Source organism: Phyllostomus discolor, chromosome 9 (genome assembly GCF_004126475.2).
Source record: "Phyllostomus discolor isolate MPI-MPIP mPhyDis1 chromosome 9, mPhyDis1.pri.v3, whole genome shotgun sequence".
Lineage (NCBI taxonomy): Eukaryota > Metazoa > Chordata > Mammalia > Chiroptera > Phyllostomidae > Phyllostomus > Phyllostomus discolor.
The window spans coordinates 86735133-86751217 of NC_040911.2; the positions used below are offsets into that span (position 1 = coordinate 86735133).

Sequence of the window (16085 nt, forward strand, 5' to 3'; positions counted from 1 at the left end):
CACTCGGAATGGAGGGATAGTTCTTTGAGGGAAAGGGTCACCAGAAGGCACCCAGAAAGAACCCTACTCTACCTGGCTTTCCAACTCCATGGGGTGACAGGCTTGTGCAATAAGACCAAGGAGTGGCTCCACGATAGACTTGACTCAACCCTTCTGGTTAGCTAAGTGCTTTCCCGCTCCAACCCGGCCTTAACCCAACTCTTATTAGTCATTCCAAGACCCCACCCCCACTCGGCTCTCTCGGTGGGTCCGCCTCCTCTCCTGTCACACCCGGCCCTGCCACTTCTACTTTTATTCCATGGCCCTACCCCTTCCGCGAATCAGCTCCTCCCCTACCCCCCAAGAAGTACTCGCCTTTTCCCAGTCTGGTCTGACCCTCGGACGGTATGGCTCCGCCCCACCCTCCAGGCCCCACCCCCTCCCTAAGGCCCCACCCACGGCGGCCTGTTTTTTTTCTCCCCCAGAACTCCCCAGGCGACCGCAAAGGCGGTTGCAGTGCTCAGACTTGACGTTATGGGGCTTCCAGAGGAGCGGGGCCGGAGCGGCAGTAGCAGTGGGGGCCGGGAGGAGGCTGGATCGCGGACCGGGGTGCGGAGTTGGTCTCCGCCGCCCGAGATCAGCCGTTCCGCGCACGTCCCCTCGCTGCAGCGCTACCGCGAGCTGCACCGACGCTCTGTGGAGGAGCCGCGAGGTGAGGCCGGGCCCGGGCGTGCCCGCGGACGTCAGTGAGCAGAGGAGTGGGGGCTCCCCAAGGAAGTGAGGAATGGGGGTACATTCCGCGGGGAAAATGGGAGTTCCGTGAGGAGATAGAAGTTTCCTGGGGGTGTAGAGGGTTCCCTTGGGAAGTTGAGGGGTCCCTGAGGAGGCAGATGCAGGCTGTGTGAGAGAAGAGTTGCGGACGAGATGCACAAGGGAGGGGTTCAGGAAGAGATGGAGGTTCTATGGGGAGGGTTCTGGGAGGAGATGAGGGTTCCCTAGGAGATGGACAGTTCCCTGGCGGCTTCGGGGTTCCGTGGGACGTGGTTTCTGAAAGGGGGTTGGGGGTTCCTGTGAGGAGAGTGAAAGTTTCATGAGAAGAGAAGAAGGATTCCTTGGGTGAAAAGAGGGGTTCCTAGGGGCGAGGGGGCACCCGGAGGACGGGAGGACCCCGAGGGGAACAGCCTTGCCCCCTTTCGCACCAACTCAGCCGATGCCCCTGGACACCTTTAACGAGTGAGTTAGTCTCCGCAGCTGAGGGGCAGGAACTTGTCTGGTTCCCACCCTGCGGTTCCCACAATGAGTAATCAAGTCCCAGATCTATTTTTCATATTTTGGAAAGATGAAAATTACCCAATATAAGACTAAACAAGTCACATTTCAGTTGAGGTTGTTGTCTTCTTAATGCGCTGGTATAGTAATAACTCGGAAATCCTGCTAGGTGGTTCCATGTCTTTAAGAATGTGTGAGGAATCCTGACTGGTGTGGCTCAGGGGGGGTTTGTCATCGGTTCCGCAAACGGAAAGGTCTCCGGTGCGATCGCGGTTAGGCCAGGCCGTGTGCCTGGGTTGCAGCCAGGTCCTTGCTGGGGCGCGTGGCAGAGGTGACTGATCAATGTTTCTCTTGCACATCGATGCTCCTCTCTCTCCCTCTCTTTCCCCCTTCCTTCCCCTCCCTCTAAAAACAAACAAACAAACACCAAAAAGACCCCCAAACCTTCGAAAAAAAGTGTGAAGAAAATTCCCTGCCCTTACCCTTCAGCCTGGGTAAGAGGTCAGAACTGTTGGAAGGCAGCGTGATGTTTGGCAGTGGGACAAGCATGGGCCAGGAATCCAACCCAGAAAAATCTAGATTTAGATTCTGGCTCTACCACTTATTTACTGGGTGGCCTTAGTAGATTTTTAAACTTGTCTGAGATTCCTTTTCCTTATCTGTAAGGTAGGGATAATAATACTTGTCTCGTGGTTTTGTATGATGACAAAAATGGGTAATAAATAAAGTGTGCATTGTAGAGTGTCTGGTGCACAGTAGACATTCAACAGATGATGGTTAGTTTGATAACAATAACGACATGGATGAAGTTACTGAGTAACGCAAGACGAGACTGAGTCAAGTGTGAAGCCATTGATTGCAGCAGGCGGTGACCAAGTTTGAGTCCTCAGACTTTTCACTTCTCTTCCTCTCTGTATGTCTCCCATCGGAATTCATCATTTTTCCAGGGGTGGTCTATAACTGTCACAGTAGTAACTCCTACTCTACACATTTAGTTCTGTACCAGGATCTCACTTATGCTCTGGCTCCAAATTTCATAGGTCTGTAGACCATTTCATTCACACACTTTTGTTATACCACATTTAACATGACTGTGACTGGGATTTACCAATTTTCCCTCCCAAATCCAATCTCCTACCTAATTTTCTAATATCTGTCAATGGCTCTATCCCAAACTGTAAATCTCTCATCATCCTCTCCTTTAATAAGGTTTATCTATATGCTATATTTATTTATAGGTTACTTACTGCTCACTAACCACAAATCCTTTTTGATTTGATGTAGAAACTATTATCATCCACTCTTACAGAGAAGGAAAATGAAGCGTAGAGAGCTTAACTAACTTGGATAAGGTGAAAAATGTACTTCGAGGTAGAGCTGGGATTTGAACCAAGGTAGTCTTCTATTTTTTTTAATTTATTGGGGTAACATTGGTTAATAAAATTAAATAGGTTTCAGGTGTAGAACTCTATAATATATCACCTGTATATTGTATTGTGTGTCCACTACCCCAGGTCAAGTCTTCTTCCATCACCATTTATCCTTCCTTTACCCTCATCTCCCTTATCTACCGCCTGCCAACCTCCTTTTCCTCTGGTAATCACCGTACTGTTGTCTGTCAATGAGTTTTTTTTTCTTAATCCTTTTACCTTTTTCACTCAACCCTCCAACTCCCTCCCCTGTGACAGCTGTTAGTCTGTTCTCTGTATGCATGAGACTGTTCTATTTTGTTTGACAGTTTATTTTGTTCATTAGATTCCATATATAAGTGAAATCATATGGTACTTGTCTTTCTCTGGCTGGCTAATTTCATTTAGCATAATACTTTCCAGGTCCATCCATGCTGTCACAAAAAAGAAGATTTTCCTTCTTTTTTTATGGCTGAGTAGTATTCTATTGCGTAAATGTACTACAGCTTTTTTATCTACTCATCTACTGATGGGCACTTGGGCTGCTTCCACATATTGGCTGTTGTAAATAACACTGCAATGAACATAAGGTTACATATATTCTTTCTTTTAAAAATTGTTTCTTTATCTATTGATTTTAAAGAAAGAGAGGAAGTGGGAGGGAGGGAGAGAGAGAGAGAAACATCGATTTGTTGTTCCATTTATTTATGCATTCATTGTTTGGTTGTGTGTACCCTGACTGGGGATCAAACCCACAACCTTGGTATATCAGGAGGATTCTCTAACCAACTGAGTTACCTGGCCAGGGTTTATACTCTTTCTAATTAGTGTTTCATGTTTCTTCAGCTATATTCCCAGAAGTGGAATTACTGGGTCATAAGGCAGTTCCATTTTTAATGTTCTTGAGATAGCTTCATACTGTTTCCACAGTGGCTGCACTGATCAGCATTCCCATCACTAGTGCACAAGGGGTCTTTTTTCTTCACATTCTTGCCAACACTTGTTGTTTGTGGATTTATTGATGATAGACATTCTGACAAGTATGAGGTAGTAATATTATTGTGGTTTAACTTGCATTTCTCTGATGATTAGCGACATTCAGCATCTTTCCATATGTCTATTGGCCATCTGTATGTCCTCTTTGGAGAAGGGTCTATTCAGATCCTTTGCCATTTTTTAATTGGATTGTTTGTGTTTTTTGGTGTTGAGTTGTATAAGTTCTTTATTAACTTTGGATATTAACCCCTTATCACATGTATTATTGGTGAATATGTTCTCCTATTCATGGGTTGTCTCTTCATTTTGTTGATGGTTCCCTTTGCTGTACAAAAACTTTTCAGTTTGATGTAGTTCCATTTGTTTATTTTTTCTTTTGTTTCTCTTGCCCTGAGAACTGTCCAAGATGTTACTGCCTATGTTTTCTTCTAGGATTTTTATTATTTCAAGCCTAACATTTAAGTCTTTAATCCACTTTGAGTTTATTCTTGTGTATGGTGTAAGAAGGTGATCTAGTTTCATTTTTTTTGCGTGTATCTGTCCAGTTTTCCCAACACCATCTATTGAGTAGACTATCTTCATCCCATTGTATATTCTTGCCTCCTTTGTCAAATATTGACCATAAAGGCATAGGTTGATTTCTGGGCTCTCTATTTTGTTTTAATGAGCTATATGCTTATTTTTATGCCAGTAGCATGCTCTTTTGACTATTATAGCCTTATAGTATAGTTTGAAAACAGGTATCATGATTCCTCCAACTTTGTTCTTCTTTCTCAAGATTGCTGTGGTTATTCAGGGTCTTTGTGGTTCTATATAAATTTTTAGAATGTTTGTTCTAGTTCTGTGAAATATGCCATTGGTATCTTGATAGGAATTGTGTTGAACTAGAGGTTGCTTTGGGTAGTATAGACATTTTAATGATGTTAATTCTTCTTATCCATGAACATAGCATATGCTTTCACTTATTTGTGTCTTCTTCAATTTCTTTCTTCAGTGTCTTATAATTTTCTGAGTACAGGTGTTTTACGTCCTTGTAAACCAAGGTAGTCTTTATCAAAGAACTTATGCTCCTTAGTAGCAATGCTATTCCTCTTCCCTGACTCCACAGTCAGTGTTTCACCAGATTCTGTCAAATACTATTTCAGAACGTCTCTCAAATTACCTTTATTTCCATTCCCACAGACCCTTTTAGGTCAAGGAAGCAGTCTCCTAACTGGTTCTCTTCCCTAGTGTCACCCACTTTAAATATCTGATATATTTATGTAAACACTATTAGATCAATATTCTGAAAACACTGCTTTCTTATGACACTTGGAAAACTTTCAACAGTTTCCTATTTCCTACAGTTTCAAATTAAAAATCTGCCTTTGTTTTGTAAACACGAGGAATTTTATTTCATTTTTTTGCTGACATTATGAGGTAAAACAAAATTGACACCATACAAAATAACTTTATAAAATATCATTCACATCATATTTTATCTAAAATTCTGCCTTTTGTTCAAGGTCTCTGGATGTCTAGCCCCACTCCACCTCCTGATCTATATCTCCCACTATCCCCTACCACACCCCTCATTCTAGACAGATCATTCTCACTGATATACTGAATACACCAAAGTTCCTGTTCCACCTCCTTGCTTTTGCCCATTTCCTTCTGCTCCTCTAGTCAAAACTCCACTGATTCTACAAAGCATTCCTTGATCATCTGAGTCCATGTTCATCTTTTCCTCTCCTGAACTTCTTCAGTACTCAGAATGTATACCAATGAAACATCCAGACTTCCAGCCTCCCTCAAGAAAAACCCCCAAAACAACTGAAAAACAAAACTAAGTGATTATAAAACTCAGTTTTCTTCACTTCTTGTTAATGGACACAAATATGGCTCATAAATAGTTTTACATACTCTATGTGTACTATTATCACTGAAAATATTTTTGAGTATATACACATACTCAATGTAGTTGTAACAAATGAACTTCAGAATCAGATCTGGTTTTGCATTCTGGTTTCTAGCTGTTTGGTTCTTGGGAGAGTTTCCTATGTTTCCTGAGATTAAGTTTTCTCATGTATAAAATTGGGATAATAAGTGATTATTTCATAGGGTCATATAAAGATTAAGTGAGATTAGCCCAGTCCCTGGTACATGAATGGCATTTACTAAAATGCTAGTTCTCACTTACTTTCTTGTTAGAGGCCACTTAGTATTGTGTTACTATTATATTACTGATAGTATTAACTAGTTTTCACTAGGTGTTTTGTTTTTTTTTTCATTGTTGGGCTTTTGGGTTGTTTCCAGTTTCACTAGTATATATAGTTGTCTAAACATCTCTTTGGTAATCACTTTCTTTTCCTTTGGGATTATTTTTTTGGCGTGTGTTCCCCAAAGTTGAGTTAGCAGATGAAAGGGTGTACAAATTTTTATTGCTTTTCTTAGGCATTGCCCTGATATACACTAAGATAGTGCAAATTTCTTACAGTAACATTATCATAAGATTACCTGTTTCTTAAGGGCATTCAGACATTTGGTTTATTTTTAAAAATCTTTGCTAGTTTTTTTTTAAGATTTTATTTATTTTTAGAAGGGGGAAGGGAGAGAGGAAAAGAAACATCCATGTGTGGTTGCTTCTTGTACGCCCCCTACTGGGGACCTGGCCCGCAACCCAGGCATGTGCCCTAAATTGGGAATCAAACGCATGACCTTTTGGTTTGCAGGCAGACACTCAATACACTGAGCCACACCAGCCAGGGCTAATCCTTGCTAGTTTTTATAGGTATATAATGGCATTTTGGAATGATTTAATTTGGATTTTTTTAATTGATTGCAAAGGGTACAGCATGTGATTTAGCTTTCAATTATATTGGCTTGTATGTTCAAAAGTATTTATGTTTTAGTGTTACCTCTCCAACTACATTGTATAAGCTAAACCATATAAGGTTGAGCAAGTTACTTTGCCTCTATGAATTTAGTTTTCTATCACTAAAATGAAGGGTGATTATCTCTACAGTTCCTTCCATTGTTATGGTTCTAAGTGTCTTTCTTTCCTCACTCCTGAACCGGTACTGAGAATATCCTAAGTGCTCTGCAATTGCATATTTTACCTGTTGATTACATTTTCTCCAGAGGTTCAGGAAAATATTTTAAGGTTGTGAATCTTATCATGTCTCTCTCCTGCTTAAAGTCCTACAATGGCTTTCCTTTGCTCTTAGGATGAATACCAAGTTCCTTATTGTGCCCAGAAGTTGCATGATCTGCTCAGTTTATGCATCAATTCTTGCTATTCTTTCTCTTATTTTCAGTGTTTCAGCCTTAAAGAGTTCATTTTAATACACACCTTTGGTTACTTCCCATTCCGTAGTACTTTCTTTTCTGTTGAGGGAGTAAAGAAAAACTCGTGTTCATCTTTCAGATTTCAGCAAAAATATCTGCCTCAGGGAAGTTTAAATGTTGGCTTAGTAACTGTATAAACTTTGGCAAGTTATTTAACTTCTGAGCCTTGATTTTCAAATTAATAAAGTGAGAATGAAAATAAAGCCTACCTCCTAGGATTGTGGTAAGGACTAAATGAAAAAATACCTGTAAAGGGCTTAAAGCAACATCTGGCACAGAGGAGGTAACACTTGGGCAGGTAGTAGTAGAAGAAAGAGCTGCTCACTAAATAATTGTTGAGAGTGAATGAACAAATTAAGAGAAAGACATGGTCACGGAAGGCTTTATGGGTAAAGGATTTCTACTTTCACTAATTAATTCATTTAAAAATTGCCTATCCTGGCCTTGACTGATGTGGCTCAGTGGGTTGAGCATTGTCCCGCAAACTGAAAGGTTGCAGGTTCGATTCCTGATCAGGGCACCTGCCTCTGTGTGGGCCAGGCCCCTGGTTGGGGGTGTGCAAGGTCCCTGGTTGGTGGAGTGTGAGAGGTAACCAGTTGGTGTTTCTCTCCTTTTCTTTCTCCCTCCCTTCTCTTCTCTATGAAAATAAATAAATAAAATATTTTATAAGTGCCTACCCTGTACTGGGCATTGTGATAGGCTCTGGGTAACTGCAATTTGAATAGAGGGTGAAAAATGGAGTGGGAGCTTTGAGGAGAGAAGGAAGATATTTGAGCCAAGATTCAGCTCATGAGAACAGAATGTGGACTAGGAGAATGGTGGATGATAAGATTAGACAGGCAGAGGAGAGAACCCAGGTAAGTAGGTCCTAGAGTACAAGGCAGGGAAGTTGTGACTTAATTCTGTGCATAGACTGGTCAGCTATCTGAGGATAAATATGTCTGAGAAGGTTAATGATGTTGGGCTTCCTTTTCTGTTGCAGAGTTCTGGGGAGACATTGCCAAGGAATTTTACTGGAAGACTCCATGTCCTGGCCCATTCCTCAAGTACAACTTTGATGTGACTAAAGGGAAAATATTCACTGAGTGGATGAAAGGAGCAACTACCAACATCTGCTACAACGTATTGGATCGAATTGTCCATGAGAAAAAACTTGGTGATAAAATTGCTTTTTACTGGTAAAAAAATTTATTTTATAGTCCGTGGTAGATAAAAAGTCATCCTTCACATTATATAGTGTTTTGTAGTTCCAAAATGCCATAAAATCCATGAATTCATTACAACAACCTGGTAGAGTAAGCCAAATATAGTTAGTTTAACATCTCAGGTGAGAAAAAAGTACCTCAAGGAAGTTAAATGACTTCTATAAAATCACATAAATAGCATGTGACAGAACTGATATTCAAAACCAAGTGTTCTTACTTCTAGTCTAGTTTTCCTGGCTTATAGTTGGAGAGGAAAGAGGGGAAAGGGTAAATGGAAGAGAACAGGACTGAGTAGCTTTCTTTCTCATTCTTGCTTTGGGAGAAAAATTGGTATTGGATTTTTCACTACCATCACAACTGTTATTATCATTACCTTTTACTGAACCATATGCCAGACACCTCGCTTAAGTGCTTAACAAATATTATCTCATTTGATGCTCACAACAAACCAAGAATGTACTATTTATTTTCCTTATTTTACATATGTGGAAACTTAAACTTTGAGATATTAAGTGACTTATCCAAAGTCATACAGCTAGCAAGAAGTAGGACTGAGATTCAAACCCATGTAGTATAATTCCAGAGCTTACACTCTTTTTAAAAAAAAATTTTAAAGATTTTATTTACTTATTTTCAGAGAAAAGAAAAGGGAAGGAGAGAGAGAAGGAGAGAAACATCGATGTACAAGAGAAATATCAGTTGGTTGCCTCTTCCACACCCATAACCTGGGACCTGGCCTGCAACACAGGCATGTGCCCTGACAGGGAATCGAACCCATGATCTTTCAGTTTGCAGGCCAGCACCCAGTCCACTGAGCCACATCAGCTAGGGCCAGGGCTTACACTTTTGACTGCGACACTGTGCTACTCTTCTAAATCTTTACATCAGCCTCTCAAAAGCCTTGCAAAATAGGTATTCTTAGCTCCATTTTATAGGTGATGAAATGAATCACAGAATGGTTACACAGTGAATAAGGTCATAAAGTAAGTGATAGAGCCAGGATTAAAAACCAAGTCTGTCTCACTCCTTACCTGTAAAACTAGGCCATGGTGCCTTCCCAGCAGGAATTTTCTTAGACCCCCTCTTCCTGACAACATAGCTGTACAAGAGATATTAATATACTGAACCCAAATAGGACCTTGAAGTTTCAGTAACTGGGGTGTTACTTCTGCCACCACCTGTGAGCACTCTGAGAATGATCTACTTTTAAGTGAGCCATTTGGAGCAGATTGGATGTTTCATTGAAGAATTAAATGAGTACTTAGTCAAAATTTGACCAGGTTATGTAATATATTGAGAAAAGCCCTAACCTGAGAGATAAGAAATTTAGATTCTTATTCTAACTCTGTCATTCACTTGCTGTGTAACTACAGGCAACTCTCTGAGAATCAGTTTCCTCTTCCATAAAATAGGGATAATAATTCCACCCTTGTATTTCTCCTTAGATTGTTAATGAGAACCAAATAAGATAATGTGAAAACACTTATTTATTTATTGGAAAACTCTGTACAAATGTGAGTAGGTGTATATCACATTGCCATTGCTCAATTTGGGGTCACTGTGCCACTGAAACTCATGGTCTGTATGTCTGTTTAGATATTCTTTAGATCCTGCCAACATTTGGGCCCACCTCTTAGGTTCCTTAAACATCAGAAAACCTTTAATTATCTGCACAGGACATACTTGTGTGTGAATATTTCCTCCTGGTTTGAAATAATTCAGGTGCATGGTGAAAGACTGAGAAAACACAGACCAGAGCTGGGGATTGCTCCAAAATCCTGAGGCTCTTCTTCCTAGTTTCCCACCATCCATACCTGAACAGGCCCCAGAGAGCCTCTGTTCCTCATTTATAAAATGAGGAGAGTAAACTAGATCTGTGTTTTCCAAAGAATGTTCCAGAAACTACTGACTACTGGAGATATTAGTATAATGTCTTAATTCTTAATTCATGAAACAAATGAGTCTGAGAAACACACATACTAAATTGCCTTTTGTGGGATTCCCAATCTATATTAACATAGTAAACTCTCCAAGAAGTCCTACAGTAAACACATCTGACTGATTTTGCTTAACATGGGATTTCCAAATTTATTTGAATGCCAAACAGATTTTTTGCAGCATGCTATTAACATCATAAGAAGAAATATTCCACCCTGGCTGATGTGGCTCAGTGGATTGAGTGCTGACCTGTGAAGTAAAGGCTGCCAGTTTGATTTCCAGTTAGGGACATGCTTGGGTTGGGGGCCAGCTTCCCTGTTGGGGGCCTGCAAGAGGCAACTGATTGATGTTTCTCTCCCTGTTTTTCTCCCTTCCTTCCCCTCTCTCTAAAAATAAATAAATAAAATCTTTTTTAAAAAGAAGAAGAAATATTCCATGAAAAACCAATTTGGGAAGTACTAGATTAGATAACCTCTAAATTTATTTCCAGTGCAAAATTCTGCAACTCCATAATAAGACATCTTCACTCCATTTTTACATTGGTCATTCAACCAACAGGGATTGTTAAAGTCATTGGGTACTTAGACCTAGGTGGATACAGGGGTAGAGGAGTGGGAGACAAGTCCCATATGGGCCATTATCACTCAATACTTCTATGTTTACAGTAAAGCAAAAGCAAACTACAAATAAATCATATTTGTTATAAGAAAGTAAAATACAAATATGCAAGATATGTGGTTACTTCCCTTTGTTACCGCCATATTTTATATAATATGCTTATACTGCTATTTCTTCATCTTATTTTTAGAAAGTATTGACTTCCCATTATGATAGATGAAAATTTAATTCTTGTATACTCTTCCAACTTTTTTCATCCTCCCAATATAACTATAGCTCTGTTTTTTTAAGTTAATTTAAAATCAGTGTTTAAATAAGAGTAACATTATGATTGGATTACCTTTTAATACATATTTTTGTTTTTTCTGAAGTTAAAAATCGCCTGCCATTTTTCTTGTACAATTTGTTTTTATCATATCTTCAATAGTTTTCAAACTCTCCATCATATCCTTTATATTCTGTGAATTCTTCCTTTTCCCCCAAAGTCCTTTGCCATAGAGCCCACCTTCTTCCTGCTCTAGTTTTTATTAATGTTTTTTTAAGCTAGTTACTATGGCTACTTTATTTTATTTTATTTTATTTTAAATTATATTTTATTAATTATACTATTACAGTTGTCCCAATTTTTCCCCCTTAGCCCTCCCTCCACCCAGCACCCCCCATTACTTCAGGCAATCCCCATACCATTGTTCATGTCCATGGGTCATGGGTATAAGTTCTTTGTATACTCCATTTCCTATACTCTATTTTACATCTACATGTCTATTCTGTAACTACCTATTTGTACTTCTTAATCTCCTCCCCTCTTCACAGATTCTGCCATACCTCCCTCCCATCTTGCAACCATCAAAACACCCCCCATGTCCATAATTCTGTCTCTGTTCTTGTTTGCTTAGTTTGTCTTTTAGATTAAATTATTGATAGATATATATTTGTTGCCATTTAATTGTTCATAGTTTTGATCTGTTTTTTCTTAAAGGAGTCCTTTTAACATTTCACATAATAATGGTTAGGTGATGATGAATTCCTTTAGTGTTTTCTTGTCTGTGAAGCTCTTTATCTGCCTTCGATTCTAAATGATACCTTTGCTGAGTAGAGCAATCTTGGCTGTAGGTCCCTATTTTTCATGACATTAAATATTTCTTGCCAATCCCTTCTAGCCTGCAAAGTTTCTTTTGAGAAGTTAGCTGACAGTCATATGGGAATTCCCATGTAGGTGACTAACTTCCTTTCTTTTGCTGCTTTTAAGATTTTCTCTTCTTTAATCTTTTGCATTTTGATTATGTCGTGTCTTGGAGTGGGGTCTCTTTGCACCTATCTTGATTGGGACTCTCTGTGCTTCCTGGGCTTGCATGTCTATTTCCTTCACAAAATTAGGAAAGTTTTCTTTTATTCTTTTTTTCAAATAGATTTCCAATTTCTTGCTTTTTCTCTTCTCCTTCTGGCATCCCTATGATGTGAATGTTGGAAAGTTTGAAGTTATCCGAGACACTGCTTATACTATCCTCAATTTTTTAATTCTTTTTTCTTGTTGTTCTGATTGGTTGATTTTGTTCCTTATGTTCCAAATCATTGATTTTATTCTGGGCTTCATCCACTCTACTGTTGTCTCCCTGTAAATTGTTCTTTATTTTAGTTAGTGTACCCTTTGTTTCTGACTGGATCTTTTTTATGCTGTTGAGGTCCTCACTAAGTTCTTGTAGCATCCTTATAACCAGTGTTTTGAACTCTGCATCTGATAGATTGTTTCACTCCATTTAGTTTAGTTTTTTTTCTGGAGTTTTGATTTGTTATTTCATTTGGGCCATGCTTCTTTATCTCCTTGTTTTGGCTGCCTCCCTGTGTTTGTTTCTATGTATTAGGTAGAACTGCTATGACTCTTTGTCTTGGTAGCATAGTAGTAGACGTGTCCTGTAGATTCCAGTGGCACAGCTGCCCCTATCAGCTTGCTGTGTATTTGAGGGTGCACCCTTTGTGTGGGCTGAGTATACCCTCCTCTTGCAGTTGAGCCTTGATTACTGTTGGCAGGTCGATGGGAGGGATTTACCCTGGCCATTCAGCTGTACTGACTGACTGTGACCATTGACACCAACCTCCGCTCTCCATGGAGGATCAGCTGTGCAGGGTGGTGGTGCTCCAACATGGTCTGTAGCTGTCCCCTGGGTGCCTAGTCTCTGGGGTTTCCCGGGTGGTGCATGCTAAGGTCAGCCTCAGCATGGGTTTTGCCCAGAGCCACCCTACCTGAGCTATAAAGCTGTCTGAGATGGCTGCTACTTGTGTTGCACTTAGAGATTCTGAGGTAAAGCCAAGCTGTGAACCTAGGCTGGCTACTGCTAGTATGGGACCTGGGGCCACTTAGCAAGAGGTACAGGGGCTGGAGGCTCACTGAGGCTGGCTGTTGCTTGTTTGAGAAAATTTAGGAAGTTGTGAAGCATGAGCAAAAACCAGCCATTCATATGGAAAAACAGCTTGGTTGTACCCCTAATTTGGGTGGGATGGAGTCTCTGGGGATCTCCAGGGCAGGGCAAACAGTGTTAGCCAGATTGATGAAATCTCAGGTATGGTAGAACCTCCTCGCTCTGTGGCTCTGTTGGGGGAGGGTTCAGAAAAGGGACAATGGTCTGCCTTTATGTCTGGGAGAAGGCTTTGCCCCAGGCCTTGCTTGATGACAGATACTTCTGTTTCTCCCTATATGCCACTAGTGCTTTTCAAGCTGCTACCCTGGTGCTGGAACTTAGAAGGAGTGAGTCTGATTAAGTCCATGTGGGGGTTCTGTAGCAGGAGCTGCTTGGGACTTTAGAAATTTCTTGCACCAACTCAATCCCTGCTCATTTTTTTAGCCAGAAGTTATGGGGACTTATCTTCCTGGCACTGGAACCCTGGGCTAGGGGGCCTGGTTTGTGGCTGGGACTCCTCACTTCCAAGATAACCCTCACGAATTTTTATCCACTACCTGGGGATATGGGACCAGTCTGTTCCACATCTCTGCCCCTCCTACCATTCTGGATGGATGTGGTTTCTTTAATTCCGTAGTTGTCAGACTTCCATTCAACTCAATTTCTGATGGTTCTGAGTGATGGTTGTTCTATATTTTAATTGTAATGTTGATGTGGTTGTGCGAGGAGGCAAAACATGTTTACCTATGCCACCATCTTGACCAGAGTTGATGTTTTTTAAAATGACATCTCTTCAACAATTTGCTCCTGTTGATATACTTCTTATGGAGCCACAGTGTGACTTTCTTTTCAATCTAAACTATGTCATTTAGATAGCTGTAGTGCCATTAGCAAACCACATTTGTAGCTCATTCCTTGTTTGGGGCCATGTCTTATATATATACTGAAATAATCCATAAAGGAAATAGTGTTCTTAGGAAAGTACTCAGCCAAAATAGCCAAAATAGAACCATATTAAGGAAGAATTTGGCATTTTATTTTTGGCTTGACACATTGTAAATATTAACAGAAAAATAGTATTTTTAGAACTTGAAGCAACGATTTAGAGTCCATCTAGGCCAACTCTCTTTACAGATGGATAGATTAAAGCCAGAAAAGATAAGTGATTTGCTTAAGGGTCATATACTGCTTAGAGACAGAGCTGAGACTAATATGCAGACATTCTCACTCCTAGTTAACTACTCTTTTCACAGTACGATAATATTTCCTTATTCTAGTTGTCTAACACTTGGCTTTGACAATGAAAACAGAAATTAGTCATATTAGACATTAATTTAAATTAATTAAAAAAATATCAGATAAAATGTGTTATTAGGTTTAAATTGCCCAGACCTTGGTCTCATGGAATTTACTTCTACTTGAGAAGAATAGGTTTATATAAAAGAGCCTGAAAGCAATTGTATGGGCCAAATTGCAAAAATCCATATATACAAATAGTTGACATACGGGAGAAAGCATGTTAGGGAGGTAATATAACAAAACTTAGAAGGGTGGACTTGGGTGTCAAACTAACTTAATTTGAGTCCTTTTTCTGCCATTAACTGTATGATTGTGTCCAAGTTACTTAACCTAGGCCAGCCTCAGTTTTCTCAACTGTAAATGTGGATAAAAATAGTTTTCATTTCATGGAGTTGTTAATTGAATAGTATAAAAAATAAAAAAACCATGTGTCCAACTCCTGGTACATTGAAAGTACTCTGTAAGATTTTCATCTTTAAGATTAGCTACCATAATTATTAATTTGAGACAGTGATAAGTCTCTCTAGAGTAAAGGGTTTATGCAGAGAATAATTTATTCATTTAATAAATACTTAATGAGAACTTTCTGTGTACCAGGCACTATTCTGAGCAAACAAACAGAATCCCAGCCTTCATGAAGGTTGTACTCCAGTTTGAGGATACAGACAATGAAAAACAAACCAATAAATATATGACAAGTAGTGATAAGTGCTATAGAAAAATACAGAGCAGCATAAGAGAAAAGAGATTGGCAGTGAATAGTGGGGATTGATAAGGGAAGAACTTTGATAAAGGTGACATATGAGCAGAGGTCTGAAGGAAATGGAGTATGGCATGCATATAGTTAGATTGGGAAGGGGAAATATTCCAAATATGTGGAAGAGCAAGTGTAAAGGCTCAGAGGTGGGAGTATGCTGTTGCTTGGTGTGTTTGAAGGGTAGCTTGGAAGTTTGCGTAGTTGAAGCAGTGTGAGCTAGAGAAAAAGAGAGTAGTAGGGGATGAGGTCAGCAGGACACTAGATTGTGTGGAATCTTTAAAGTCAATATAGACTTTTGGGTTTTATTCATAGTGAAATGGGGACCACTGTAGGATCTTGAGTATAGGTGAGACAGTGATTTGACTTATATTTAGAATCTGTCTTTTATGTTGAGAATAAACTGTCTTGAGGCTAGAAGAGTAAGAATAGATTTTTTTGTATTGATAATACAAGGGGAAGAGTAGAAGCAGGAGACCAATTAGGAGGCTACTATAGAAATCAAGTTACTGTCTCCAAGCTGGTATCAGGGTAGGAGAAAGGGATTAAGAGAGGTTCCGGCCAAGATGGAGGCATAGGAAGAAACACTTTACTTCTGTGCATAACCAAAAGAAGGATAACAGAATCAGCATGTGAAATGGCACAATCCACTTATGGGAAGCAAGGGAAGTGACAGAAAGTGGGGCGAGAGCTGAGCAAGGCACTGTTCCCTCTCTGATCTCTCCCCCAGACACAGTACCACAGGGCAGTGACTTGGGTTACCCTGCCCTAATACCCAAGGCTCTGCCCCTTACAACATAACAGGTACACTGAGACAAAGAAATATGGCCCAAATGAAAGAACAGATCAAAACTCCAGGAAAACAACTAAGCGACAAGGAGATAACTTATTAGAT

At 39.9% G+C, this 16085-nt stretch overlaps 1 protein-coding gene across 1 annotated transcript in view; it reads left to right on the top strand.

The window, feature by feature from the left end:
- Positions 1–437: 437 nt before the first annotated feature.
- The window catches only part of ACSS2 (acyl-CoA synthetase short chain family member 2), a 60592-nt gene continuing 44944 nt past the window's right edge, over positions 438–16085 (top strand). Inside the window, exons 1-2 of the mRNA XM_028523934.2 lie at positions 438–691; positions 7963–8158. Of these exons, the coding sequence (XP_028379735.1) occupies positions 514–691; positions 7963–8158 (374 nt within the window). The 5' untranslated portion in view covers positions 438–513. The remainder of the gene's footprint in view (positions 692–7962; positions 8159–16085) is intronic.